The 14,119-nt window shown below is 46.1% G+C and overlaps 1 protein-coding gene across 2 annotated transcripts in view; it reads left to right on the forward strand.

The window, feature by feature from the left end:
• Positions 1-14,119, forward strand: part of lpin2 (lipin 2) — a 94,811-nt gene that overhangs the window by 32,879 nt on the left and 47,813 nt on the right. For both annotated transcript variants that reach the window (XM_078397282.1, XM_078397281.1), the window contains exon 2: positions 9,969-10,157. In XM_078397282.1, the coding sequence (XP_078253408.1) occupies positions 9,978-10,157 (180 nt within the window). In that variant the 5' untranslated portion in view covers positions 9,969-9,977. The remainder of the gene's footprint in view (positions 1-9,968; positions 10,158-14,119) is intronic.

The following is a 14,119-nucleotide window of genomic DNA, read 5'->3' on the forward strand; positions in this document are numbered from 1 at the left end:
AATATAAGGATAAATGTGCATTTAATTGTTATCCTTTCTATTAGAAAGTACCTGCAGCCGAGCAGTGTTTGAAATGATAAACTGCCAATGGAGTTTTGTTTTAAAAACGACCGTTCGTGGTCAGGGTGATGAAACATTTGGAGGTGAACTTGCAGCTGATGGTGTCCTTGTGTGCCAAACGTTTTGTCATTCTTGAGATAGCACCTCACAAACCCATGAACCCCATCAAAAGCCAAATTGAGTAACTGCACTGCATTTTGTAAAAGGTTCTCCATGCAGCTACTGTGTGCAGGTGGTAGAGGAAATGAATGTGGATGATCAGTAACCATGCACGTTGGTTTGAACTAATGGTGCGAAGCTTCCCAGGTATGGTGGGAGCTGTATTCATCCAGGCAAGTGAAAGAATGTAAGACCAGAAGGCATGAAAACAGGCCCTTTGGCCCAAGCTTGACACCATCAGTTCAAAGTGATGCTGACCAACATGCCCCATCTACATTAGTCCCACATGCCCACACCTGACCCATATCCCACTAAGCCTGTCCTATCCATGTACCTCTCCAAATGTCTCTTAAATGTTATGATAATATCTGCCACAACTACCTCCTCTGGCAGCTCATTCCATATACCCACCACCCTTTGTTTAAAAAATGTTACCCCTCGGGTTCCTATTAAATCTTTCCCCCTACGTCCTCGTTCTCAATTTCCCCTACTCTGGGCAAAAGACACTGTGCACTTACTCTATCTATTCCCCTTGTAATTTTGTGCACCTCTGTCAGATCATCCCTTGTCCTCCTGCGCGCTAAGGAATACAATCCCAGCCTACTTAACCTCTCCCTATAGCTCAGGCCCTTGAGTCCTGGCAACATCCTTGTAAATCCTTTCTACACTCTTTCCAGCTTGACAACATCTTACCTATGACATAGTGACCAAAACCGAACATCGGAGCAGGATGAGGCCATTCAGCCCGTCTACTCTGCCTTCCAATCAAGGCTCATCTATCTTTTCCTCTAAACCCTCGTCTCCTGCCTTCTCCACGTAACCTTTTAGCACCCTTTTTAATCAAGATCACATCAATCTCTGCCTTAAAAATGCTCAATGCCTTGGCCCCACAGCAGTCTGTGTGATGAATTCCACAGATTCACCACCCCCTGGCTAAATTCCTGATCTGTGCCTTGCAAATGGTGGAATGCTTTGGGGCATTGAGAGGTCACCCATTGCAGCCTCTGCCTGGTGTCTGACATACTCTTGTAGTCAACAAATGTATTTAGCTGGACAAGTTGAGTTTCCTGTTACTGATGATTCCCCACCTCCCTCTCATCTTCAAAGGTAGATGGTGGAAAAAAAATCCATGGTGGTTATGCTGTTGAATATCAAAACAAGGTGATTAAATCGTCATGTTGGCAATGGTGTGTCATTGCCTGAAACTTCCGCAGCATGATGGTTTAGTTTAGAGGTACATTGTGCCCAACACAGATGCCCTACATACAGCTATCTCCAATGAGCAGGCCAGGCCAGGCCAATAGAATAAATTTAGTGTTATTTTAAAATACAGCACGGAAACAGGCCCTTTGGCCCACCGAGCCCGCAACGAGCAGCGATCTCCATACACTAACACTACCCTACACACTAGGAACATTTTATAATTTTACCGTTGCCATTTAACCTACAAACCTGTACATCTTTGGAGAGTGGGAGGAAACCGGAGCACCCGGAGAACGTACCACGCAGCTCACGGGGAGAACGTACAAACTCTGTACAGACAACACCTCCTCCAACCTCATCTATTGCATCCGCTGCTCTAGATGTCAACTTATTTACATCGGCGAAACCAAGCGCAGGCTCGGCGATCGCTTCGCTCAACACCTGCGCTCGGTCCGCATTGACCAAACTGATCTCCCGGTGGCTGAGCACTTCAACCCCCCCTCCCGTTCCCAGTCTGACATGGGCCTCCTCCAGTGCCATAGTGAGGCCCACCGGAAATTGGAGGAACAGCACCTCGTATTCCGCCTGGGCAGCTTGCAGCCCAGTGTTATGAACATCGACTTCTCCAACTTTAGATAGTTCCTCTGTCCCTCTCTTCCCCTCCTCCTTCCCAGATCTCCCTCTATCTTCCTGTCTCCACCTATATCCTTCCTTTGTCCCGCCCCCCTGACATCAGTCTGAAGAAGGGTCTCGACCCGAAACGTCACCCATTCCTTCTCTCCCGAGATGCTGCCTGACCTGCTGAGTTACTCCAGCATTTTGTGAATAAACACCTACAGTCAGGATCAAACCTGGGTCTCTGACGCTGCTGGGCAGCTACTCTACCGCTGTGCCGCCGTGTCAATGTTACTTGACATTTATCAGCTCTCGCCTGAATGTGTGTAGGTTTGGAAATTAAATTCAATATTAGCAAATATCCTTTTTTACTGACCTTGTGACGGAGCAGAAGAGGAAGTCCCTGCAGTACTCTGATGATTGACCTCCAGTTCCCACAACATTGTGAAAGATGTCACTCCAGCCCTTGGAGTGTTTACCTCTGAAGTCCTTTTGACATCAGTTTTATCAGAGCTGCCTGATGCCACATTCAGCTGTGTTGACGTGAGTTCAAGGCCAGCCTGTGCTCTTGTATGTGCAATTCGTAATTTTGGTCCATGTTGACGTAATCGTGCTGCTTTTAACGTTGTGCCATGTTTTCTTCTGCTACAAGCAAAAAGGGTGACTTTTAAGTTTTTTTTATACTTAAATTAATTTCCCTCGACAATTAACCGCATTAGTTGTCGTTCGGCTTTTTGAACTTTGGCTTTAAGAAGTCTGTAAAATACTGAAATTAAACTTGCTTTGAGACTGATGGAAAAATATTAACATTTGAATTTGACTTTGTAAGAAATGCATGCTTTTCAATACTGAATTTGGATGTTGCTTGTGGTGGTGGATTGCTTGCTTAAGTGGCTAAGTAAGTACTTTGGTATTACTTGTGCGCTGTTAATGCAGTGCAGGATCTACAGCAGTGTAGTCGACCATGCTCACCTGGTTGCTGGAGTTGAGTGCAGGGTCACCACTGATTATGTGGCGCTCTTGGTTCTGGAGCCTGGCAGTGTTATCTGTTTAGCCGGACCAGCAGAGGTCTCGGCCTTGGGGAGATTGAGATACCGACCCACGAAGTTAGCCATGGCAGTCGGCTATGGGAATGGAGTTACAGAGCCCCGATCGTAGGGGGTAAAATTGACCCGCTGATTGGCCGTGGAAGCCCGCCTCACCCGGATAGGCACCACATTTTCGGAGGGACTTCCGGAAGGGGGGGGGGGAGAGTTTTGTACTGATTGCGGGGGGGGGGGGGGGGGGGGTTGCCAGAAAATTATTGGTGGACCCGTACTTGTTGGAAGGGTGACTGGCACGAAGAAAGAAAATAGAATTCAACACAGCCTAGGCAGTGAGTGGGAGTGTTGGTATGTTGCTAACACAGAGGGGGGGGGCAGTGAGAGAGCATGTTGCTAATGGGTCTGAAGAAGGGTCTCGACCCGAAACGTCGCCCATTCCTTCTCTCCCGAGATGCTGCCTGACCTGCTGAGTTACTCCAGCATTTTGTGAATAAATACCTTTGGAGTGTTAGTATGAGTCGCACTGTGCCAGGCTGTCAAAAATTAGCCTTTATTTAGAAAAAAACTATAAGCATTTGAATTGGGCTTTTTGGAAATAAGATTGTTTTTGAACTGTTACCAGAGTTACCATGACAAGAGGCTAGACATGCTTGACCCCGTCAGCCCTAAACGTGCCATTAAAGGGTGAACCCCATATAGAGTATCTTGAGCTGGTCATTAGATTTTTGCATCTGCATTTTCACTAAAGTATGTGAAATGTACAATTCTGGCTGAAGCGTGACGTGTTGTTTTCGAGCATTGGTAATAACATACTTAGATTTAGCAACAAAAGGGAAAGACTGAATTTGATGACCTTGAGAATATGTTCTGGGAATTGACAGCTTTGCGGTTGTGAGTATTTTCAGTGATTATTGGGCAACAACAAAGATGGGGCAAGAACAAAGATGGACCTGGTGGTGCTGGGGTACTGAGAACAAAGGGGGGTGGGCACGCCACGAACAAAGAGGGACTATTGGAACTCTAATCAGTACTGTTGTAACTTTGTCGGTGTCAGAAACGCTTTGCATACTCTGTAGGTATTGCATGCCAAAACTAAGAATTTTCACTGCCGAGGTACATGTGACAGTAAAGTATCATTAATTGATTAATTGATTTCATTGATTGGAACCCAGAGACTAGTTGTGAGACTAAACGAGACATTAGATTGAGCAGCAGAAAGGGATCCCCTGTAAATTAGTCCCTGTAAATTAGTGTGCACCTTTGTGCTGAAATGACTGGCATTACCTGTGCCAAATTAAGGACTGAAATGGCCTATCTAGGATGCATTGTGAGTACAGGGTCTGTTGAAGATCTGACTTTAGTCAAATCCCCCCCCTCACAAAGCTTTAAATAATTTTTCAGTATTATAATATGTTTTATGGCATTAATTTACAATTGGATACAGTAGTTGGTTGAGCCTTGCTGAGGTGTCATGGGCCTAACGCAATGAAAGGGAGGTGCCCACTTGATAACTCTAATGGTATATTGGCATCTACTGGCTTAGTTTTTGCTGTCACATTGTTTAACTGTGTGAAGGCATCTTAGATTCTCATGTGCCTTTGGCGTTGGGTTTCTTGGTTAAACATGCCGCTTGTGTGTTTGTTAACATGTAGATGGCTTATTACTGAATATCGAGTTAGTTATTGTCCTATAACAAAAATGTGTACAAGCAGTTTAGATACCACTTTGGCAATGGGCTTGATTTTCTTGGTTGAGCGCTTATCCTGGTGTTATAGCACAAGTACTTTTGTTTCAACAGTAATTTATATTCCATTCATTTAATTATTGGTAGTATTGGAGCAAATAGTTGAAATTTAAAGAATTATGGAAGTGTCAGCAGAGCGATTTTGATATGGGTAGGTGTAGAAAGCACACCTCCCCCCTTCCCCCAAGATGGAACAAGGATATCATTCCCCTGGTCCTTGCCTTTCACACACCAGCCTCGACAACCAACATACTCTTTGACATTTCCACCGCCTTCACCATAATCCCACCAGCCATCACATCTTCCAACCCTTTCCGCGGAGACTGTGATTCTTTGGTTCACTCATCACCTCCCAAATCACCCCTTCCCCAGGTACTTACCCCTGCAATCGCAAGAGATGTAACACCTGTCCCTGCGACAACTCCTTCACATCCATCCAGCGACCCCATCGGTCCTATCAGGTGAGACAGAGGTTTACATGCAGTCGACCAAGTATTGACTAGGCAGCCATTTTGCTGATCATGTGTCGGTCCACCAAGGCCTGCTGGATCTCCTGGTTGCCAACTATTTTAATTTCCCTTCCCATTCCCACACTGATCTATCTGTTCTGGGCCTCCACTGCCAGAGAGAGGCCAGACACATTTTGGAAGATCAGCATATCGTATTATGCTTGGGTAGCTTACAACCCAACAGTATAAAGATAGCCGAAGAAGGTTCTCGAACTGAAAATGTCACCCGTTCCTTCTCCAGAGATGCTGTCTGTCCCACTGAGTTCTCCAGAATTTTGTGTTTATCTTGGTTATACGGATTGATTTCCCCAATTGTAGGTACTGCCCCCTTCAACCCCTCTCATCCATGTGCCCCTCTTAGATATATACACCTATATTCCTTCCTCGTATTTCACATTTCATGCCTTTTCGTATCTACTTATGTCACAATTTCTGCCTGTTCATCTCGGGTCATTGGCAGATGGATGGACAATCAACCCCCTCCCGTCCCTTGCCTTTATCCATCTATCACATGCCAAGTGTTATCCCACCCCCACCTCTCTTCCAGCTTTCTCCCACTTACTGTAATCAGATTGAAGGGTCCCAAACCGAAACTCTGTCGACCTATGTTCCCCTGAGATGCTTTTAGCGCAAGGTAAAGTCCGATCAAAGATAGTCTGAAGGCCTCCAATGAGGTGGATAGTAGTTCAGGACTGCTCTCTAATTGTGGTAAGATGGTTCCGTTGCTTGATAACAGGTTTGTAAATCACCTCAAAATCAAAGGGATCATTTTGTAGCAGCATAAACATGATTGAATGTATAAACCGCTGTCTACCACAAGTGTTAAAAAGGGCAGCTTGTCTCTGCTTGCATCAAATTACAACTTAGTTATCTGCTATTGCTTGGTATTTTTCAGTCAATAATGGAATTAGTTTAGTTTAGAGATACAGCATGGAAACAGGCCCTTCAGTCTGAAGAAGGGTCTCAACCCAAAACGTCACCCATTCCTTCACTCCAGAGATGCTGCCCGATCTGTTGAGTTACTCCAGCATCTTGTGTCTAGCCTGAGATGCTGCCTGACCCATTGAGTCATTCCATGACTCTGTGTCTTCTGATAAACCAGCATCTTTATCTGCTAAGGAGACTCAGGTCCTTTGGAGTGCAGGGGGCACTCCTAAGGACCTTCTACAACACGGTGGTTGCATCGGCCATTTTCTATGGAGTGGTCTGCTGGAGCAGCAACATCTCAGTGGTGGAAGGGAAGAGACTCGACAAGCTGATCAGGAAGGCCAGCTCTGTCCTGGGTTGCCCCCTCGACTCAGTGCAGGCGGTGGGAGAGAGAAGGATGATGGCAAAGCTAACATTGCTGCTGGACAACGACTCCCACCCCATGCAGGACACTTGTCACTGCATTGAGTAGCTCCTTCAGTGACAGACTCCTTCACCCCAAGTGCGTGAAGGAGAGATATAGGAGGTCCTTCCTTCCCGCTGCTGTGAGACTGCACAACCAGCACTGCTCCCAGCAGACAAGTCAACAAAAACAGCTAAGAACACACAGAAAACTGATGACAATTTATGTATCTGTATTTATAATGAATGCTCTCTTGCTGTAACACTGTAAATTTCCCCGGTGTGGGACGAATAAAGGAATATATTATTATTATTATTATCTGCAGTTCCTTGCGTCAGCTATAGAGAACTGATGTTTCTGACTGATGAAAAAAAAATCAGCTTCACCGGCAATTTTCAGGCATGGATCTCGTGCATAAATCAGAGGTTGCCTTTATTTCAAAGTTCATGCATTTGTAATTATCAGACTGGGAGTAGATCAAAAGCCAGTTTTTGATGAGTATGATATGAATGTAATCAACATGAGTGTGAATAAACATGTTGCAATTCCATTGTCGTCAGAATAAGCCAAGGGAAATGCTGGTATAACATTTGAAGCTACCTTGGCCAAACAACTTCATTTAGGAAATGGCAAGTAGTTTGTGTACTTCGCTAGTGTGCCATTTATTAAACTGTAAATGGAGTGACCCACGTTTTGGGCAGCAACTAGTTTTATTCAATCTTTGCATTCCAATGTTGCACAGTTTAGTTTTTTTAGTTTAGAGATACAGCGTTGAAATAGGCCCTTCGGCCCACTGAGTCACCACCGACCAGCAATCCCTGCACACATTAACACAAGCCGACACACACTAGGGACAATTTGCACTTATACCAACTGAGTATACAAACCCAAGTCAATTAACCTACAAACCTGTACGTCTTTGGAGTGTGGCAGGAAACAAAAAATCTTGGAGAAACCCCCGCGGTCACGGGGAGAACGTCCAAACTCCGTACAGACAGCACCCGTAGTCAGGATTGAACCCGGGCATCTGGCGCTGCAAGCGCTGTAAGGCAGAAACCCTACCACTGTGCCTCCGTGCCGCTCTCCTCCCCACAGTTTCTCGTTTCGTTTTTAGTTACATAAAGATTTTTGGTTATTCGATTCAGAGACTTGATCCTGTTAGAACTAGTTAACTAGTATGTGTAGGAACGAACTGCAGGTGCTGGTTTAAACCGAAGATAGACACAAAAAGCTGGAGTAACTCAGCGGGTCAGGCAGCATCTCCAGAGAGAAGGAATGGGTGACGTTTCGGGTCGAGACCCTTCTTCAGACTTAACTGGTATATTCTGCACTGGCATAAATGAGTTGTGACATTTAATCAGTCACATTTCTCGTTGCATAATTTCATAATTTATTGTATTGCAAAAATGTGCATGTGAAGCTGTTGAAATAGGCAAGTTATGAGTTTTAATTGATTCATGTAAATTTGTTAAAACAAATTATTTTATTGCTCAGTCCGCCTTAACCTACCTGATCTCCTGGTGGCTCAGCACTTCAACTCCCCCTCCCATTCCCCATCTGACCTTTCTGTCCTGGGCCTCCTCCATTGACAGAGTGAGGTCCAGTGCAAATTGGAGGAACAGCACCTCATATTTCGCTTGGGTAGCTTACGCCCCAACGGTATGAACATTGACCTCTAACTTCAAATAGCCCTTGCTTTCCCTCTCTCTCTATCCCCTCCCCCTTCCCAGTTCTCCCACCAGTCTTACTGTCTCCGACTATATTCTATTTCTGTCTCGCCCACTCCCCTGACAATCTGAAGAGGGGCCTCGACCCGAAACATCACTCATTCCTTCTCTCCAGAGATGCTTCCTGTCCCGTTGAGTTACTCCAGCATTTCGTGTCTACCTTCGATTTAAACCAGCATCGGCAGATCTTTTCTATACCTTAACACTTTTAATGTGAACATCTAGTTTGGTTTAGAGATACAGCATGGAAACAGGTTCTTCGGCTCACCGAGTCCAAGCCAACCAACAATCACCCCCGTACACTAGCATCATCCTACACACTAGGGACAATTTACATTGTTACTGAAGCCAATTAATAATAATAATAATAATATTCATTTATTGTCATTGCAACGAGTACCACGAAATTAAAAAATAGCCAATCCTGACGGTGCGTACAAACATATATGCAATAAATGCAAAAACAAATAAATACATAAATACAATTAAATACAATTATGTTAAGTACAAAGATTTTTTAGTGTTGCCTAGTGCAAAGGTAGTGTTCAGTTCTCGTATGGCCCTGGGGTAAAAACTGTTCTTAAGTCTGTTTGTTCGGGATTTTATCGACCTGAAACGTCGACCAGAGGGCAGATGAACAAACAGACGGTGGCCGGGGTGGGATGGATCTTTTATTATTTTGCCTGCTCTACTGAGGCAGCGTAGGCTGAACAGGTGCTCCAGGGAGGGCAGTGAGCAGCCGATGATTTTCTGGGCCGTCGTGATGACCCTCTGAAGGGCCTTCCTGTCCTTTTCTGAGCAGCTGGCATACCATGTGGTTATACAGTATGCCAGCACACTCTCGATGGAGCAGCGATAGAAGGACAACATGAGCTTCTCCTGCAGGTTGGTTTTCCTGAGGATCCTCAGGAAGTGGAGTCTCTGCTGTGCCTTCTTTACTGTGGTGATGGTGTTGGTAGACCAGGTGAGATCCTCTGCGATGTGCGTACCCAGGAACCTGAAAGCTGGTACCCTTTCCACACAGACCCCATTGATGTAGAGTGGGTCGTAATCTCCACTGGTTTTCCTAAAGTCAATTATAAGTTCCTTTGTTTTGGAGGAGTTCAGGACCAGATTGTTCACTGAACACCATGCTGCCAGCCTTTGGATTTCATCCCTATAGGCTGTCTCATCTCCTTCTGAGATGAGTCCAACCACAGTCGTGTCATCCGCGAACTTGATGATGGTGTTGGTGGGATGGGTGGGGGCGCAGTCGTGAGTGTAGAGGGAGTAAAGGATGGGGCTCAACACACAGCCCTACGTCTTTGGAATGTGGGAGGAAACCAGAGTACCCACGCAGTCACGGGGAGAACGTACAAACTCCGTACAGGCAGCACCCGCAGTCAGGATTGAACCCGGGTCCCTGGTGCTGTAAGGCAGCAACTCTACCACTATGCCGCCCCGTATCTATCATTTCTTATTGGTGATGTGATTAGAGCTTTGCATTAAAATAGAAAAAATATCGTGCATAAAATGAAATTGAGTGTAAAATGTCCCTGCCACGTGTGTTTTAACACTGTCCTTGTGCTTCCCTTCCAGTCGCAAACCATGAACTATGTTGGGCAATTGCTGATAACAGTGAAAGAACTGTACAGGGGATTGAATCCTGCAACGCTCTCTGGATGTATAGATGTCATTGTGGTTCAACAACAAGATGGCACTTACCAGTGCTCTCCATTTCATGTTCGGTTTGGAAAGCTCGGAGTGCTTCGGTCGAAGGAAAATGTGGTGGGTTCCCAACTTTGATTAATAAAAAAGTTGCATTAAATTAACAAAATCTATTTGAGGCGACACACTAGTCATACTTTTTTATCAGTCCACGTCAATAGAGGCATGTGGGAGAGAATAGGTTACAGGAAATAAGCAGGGGAAAAAGGTCTTTTTACGACATCAGCTGAGACTCCGTGGGCCAAATCAAAGGCTTCGTTTGATGTTGTAAAAAGTGTGATCATGCAATGCACCCTTTAATGTAGAATAACATAAACTGTCGATCACACTATGATGGGCAATGTGCTATTTTTTTTATATGTTGTTTGTATTCATGAAACTAAAAGGGGCAAAGCTTTATCTTCATAAATATAGTGCACAGCAGTAGAGTTACCTTACAGTGCCAGAGACCATGGCTCGATCCTTACAACAGGTGCAATCTGGACGGAGTTTGTACGTTCTCCCTGTGACCATGTGGGTTTTCCCCAGGTGCTCTGGATTTCTCCTACACTCCAAACACATGACAGGTTTGTAGGTCAATTGGCTTTGGTAAAGATAGTAAATTGTCCCTCGTGTGTAGGATAGTGTGAGTGTACAGGGGGATCGCTGGTCAGCCTGGACTCCATGGGCCGAAGGATCTGTTTCCACGCTGTATCTCTAAACTAAACTAAGCTTGGAGACGAGAGAGACTAGAAGATGTTGGACTCTTGAGCAATAAAATCAAACTAGTAGAAGAGTGCACCAGGTCAGGCTGCATCTGTGGAGGGAAATGGGCAGATGATGTCACAGGTCGTGGATTCTTCAATGATTTCTGAAATCAGTTGTGTTTTTGAAGTTAGACACAAAAAGCTGGAGTAACTCAGCGGGACAGGCAGCATCTCTGGAAAGAAGAATGGGCGACGTTTCGGGTCAAGACCCTTCTTCAGACTGATGTCAGGGAAGTGAGCGGGACAGAGATAGAATGTAGTCAGAGACAGTACGACTAGTGGGAGAACTGGGAAGTGGGAGGGGATGGAGAGACAGGGAAAGCAAGGGCTATTTGAAGTTTTTGTTGTTGTTGTTGTTTTTTGAAGAATTTGATTTGTTTTTGAAGTCTTCTGTCTGAAAGTAATATGATAAGTAGATAACGGCCAAGAAGGTGTATAGCATAGTTGCTTTCATCAGTCAGGATATTGACTAAGAATCGGAAGTTATGGTGTAACTTTATAAAACATTTTGGCTTGGATGTACAGTATTGTGTACAGATCTGATTACAGGAGGAATGTGGGTGCTTTGGAGAGAATGCAGGGGAGGTTTACCAGATGCTACCTGGATTAGATGTAATTGAGGGGAGACCTGATGGAAGATACAATTATGAGAGGCTTAGATTGGGTAGGCAGTGAGAATGTTTTCCCCCATGGTTGAAATGTCAAAGACCAGAAGACAAAGTTAGAGGAAATGTGTGGGGTGCGTTTAAAAAAAAAAAAAAAAGTAGTGGTGGTTGCTGGAATGTGCTGCCAGGGGTAGTTGAAGCAGCTACCATTGTGGCATTTAAGAGGCTATAAGAAAGGGATATGGATCACTTGAAGGCAGAGAATTGCCTGCTAGTTGCAAGGTGAGCTGTAGCTGGTCGATCCATTTTTAGTTACATGCTGTACTAAACGAGATCGCAACTGTTCACCAATTAATGAACTTATTTACATTAAAAAGGACTTGTAGGAAATGTCACAAATTATTCATTGGGGAAGAGAAGGGAGTTTTCTGAAGCCAGAGCTATTGATAACAATGTTAATTTAAATTTGTATGCAAGACAAATGATGTTTAAAGTAATTGACACACTTAAGGGCACTTGGGCAGATGGAGGTGGATCTGGAAATTTAGAATAAGCACTGAAATTATTTTTGTTGCTCAGCTTGTACATTCGCGAGAACATTGCGGGAAACTAGAGAGGAAATTGCGGGAGCCCTGGTTGAAATTTATGCGTCGTCCTTAAATACAGGAGAGGTGCCGGAAGACTGGAGGGTGGCAAATGTTTTGCATCTTTTCAAGAAGGGCTGCAGGGAAAATGCTGGGAACTACAGGCTGGTGAGCTTAACATCTGTAGTTGGAGAGTATTCTGAGCGATAGGTTATACAGGCATTTGGATGGGCAAGAGCAAATTAGGGACAGTCAGCATGGTTTTGTACGTGGGAGGTTGTGTCTCACCAATCTGATTGATTTTTTTTGAAGACGTGACCAAAAAGATCGATGAGGGCAGAGCTGTAGATGTTGTGTACATGGATTTCAGTGAGGCGTTCGACAAGGTGCCGCACGGTAGGCTGCTCTGGAAGGTTAGATCGCATGGGATCCAAGGAGAGAGAGCTGAATGGATAGCAAATTGGCTCCATGGAGGGAAGCAGAGGGTGATGTGGAAGGTTGCTTCTTGGACTGGAGGCCTGTGACTAGTGGTGTGCCACAGGGTTCGGTGCTGGGCCCGTTACTGTTTGTCATCAATGATTTGGATGAGAACATACAGGGCAAGATTAGCAAGTTGATGATACAAAAGTTAGTGATTTTACAGATAGTGAAGATAGTTGTGAAAGATTGCAGCAGGATCTGGATCGATTGGCCAGATGGGCGGAGGAATGGTTGATGGATTTTACACATAGAAGTGTGAGGTGTTGCATTTTGGGACGTTCAACAAGGGCAGGACCTACACAGTAAATGGTAGGCCTCTGGGTAGTCTTGCAGTGCAGAGGGATCTAGGAGTACAAGTGCATGGTTCCTTGCAGGTCAAGTCGCAGGTAGATATGGTGGTCAAATAGGCTTTTGGCACTTTGGCCTTCATCGGTCAGAGTATTGAGTATAGAAGTTGGGAGGTCATGTTGCAGTTGTATAAGACGTTGGTGAGACCGCATTTGGAATATTGTGTTCAGTTCTGGGCACCATGTTATAGGAAAGATATTGTCATCATTTGAGAAACAGTTAGACAAGTACGTGAATAGGACAGGCTTGGAGGGATATGGACAAAGCGCAGGCAAGTGGGGCTAGTGTAACTGGGTCATTGTTGGCCGGTGTGGGCGAGTTGGGCCGAAGGGCCTGTTTCCGCACTGTCTCACTCTCTGACCTGCACTTCATCACTCTCATTCTATTGATGCAAATTAACAATCAGGAAATGTAACCAGAATTATCAGTCTTATTCTTGTATCTTTTGATCCAAAGGTCACCTACGGAATATTAAATAGGTGGTTAATCAAATTCTTTTCAACAGTTCAACAGTTCAACAGAGCTTTATTTGTCATTCGGTACCGAACGAAACTACATAGCAGTCACACACAAAAAAGAACACAAGACACAAGACACATGACCCCAACACATAACGTCCATCACAGTGACTCCAAACACCCCCTCACTGTGATGGAGGCAACAAAACTTCCACTCTCTTCCCCACGCTCGTCCCCGACCTACCCGCACAGTCCCCGCAAGGGGATGGAAGTCCCCGCGGCCAAGTCGCACCGGGCGCTGAGACGTCTCGCGGCCGAACCGGGCGGTGGAAGGCCCCGCGACCGAGCCGTGCGCAGCTAAGTCCCGCGGCCGAGCCGCACCGGGCGATGTTAAGTCCAGCGGCCGAGCCGCACCGGGCGATGTTAGGCCCCGCGGCCGAGCCGCACCGGGCGATGGAAGGCCCCGCGGCCAAGCCGCACCGAGCGATGTTAAGTCCAGCGGCCGAGCCGTACCAGCGATGAAAAGTCCCGCGGCCGAGCCGCGCCGGGCGATGTTAGGCCCCGCGGCCCGGGCACTGTTAAGTCCAGCGGCCGAGCCGCACCAGCGATGTTAGGCCCCGCGGCCGAGCCGCACCGGGCACTGTTAAATCCAGCGGCCGAGCCGCACCAGCGATGTTAGGCCCCGCGGCCGAGCCGCACCGGGCACTGTTAAGTCCCGCGGCCGAGCCGCACCAGCGATGTTAGGCCCCGCGGCCGAGCCGCACCGGGCGATGGAAGGCCCCGCGGCCAAGCCGCACCGAG

This window comes from Rhinoraja longicauda, chromosome 4 (genome assembly GCF_053455715.1).
Source record: "Rhinoraja longicauda isolate Sanriku21f chromosome 4, sRhiLon1.1, whole genome shotgun sequence".
Taxonomy (NCBI): Eukaryota; Metazoa; Chordata; class Chondrichthyes; order Rajiformes; family Arhynchobatidae; genus Rhinoraja; species Rhinoraja longicauda.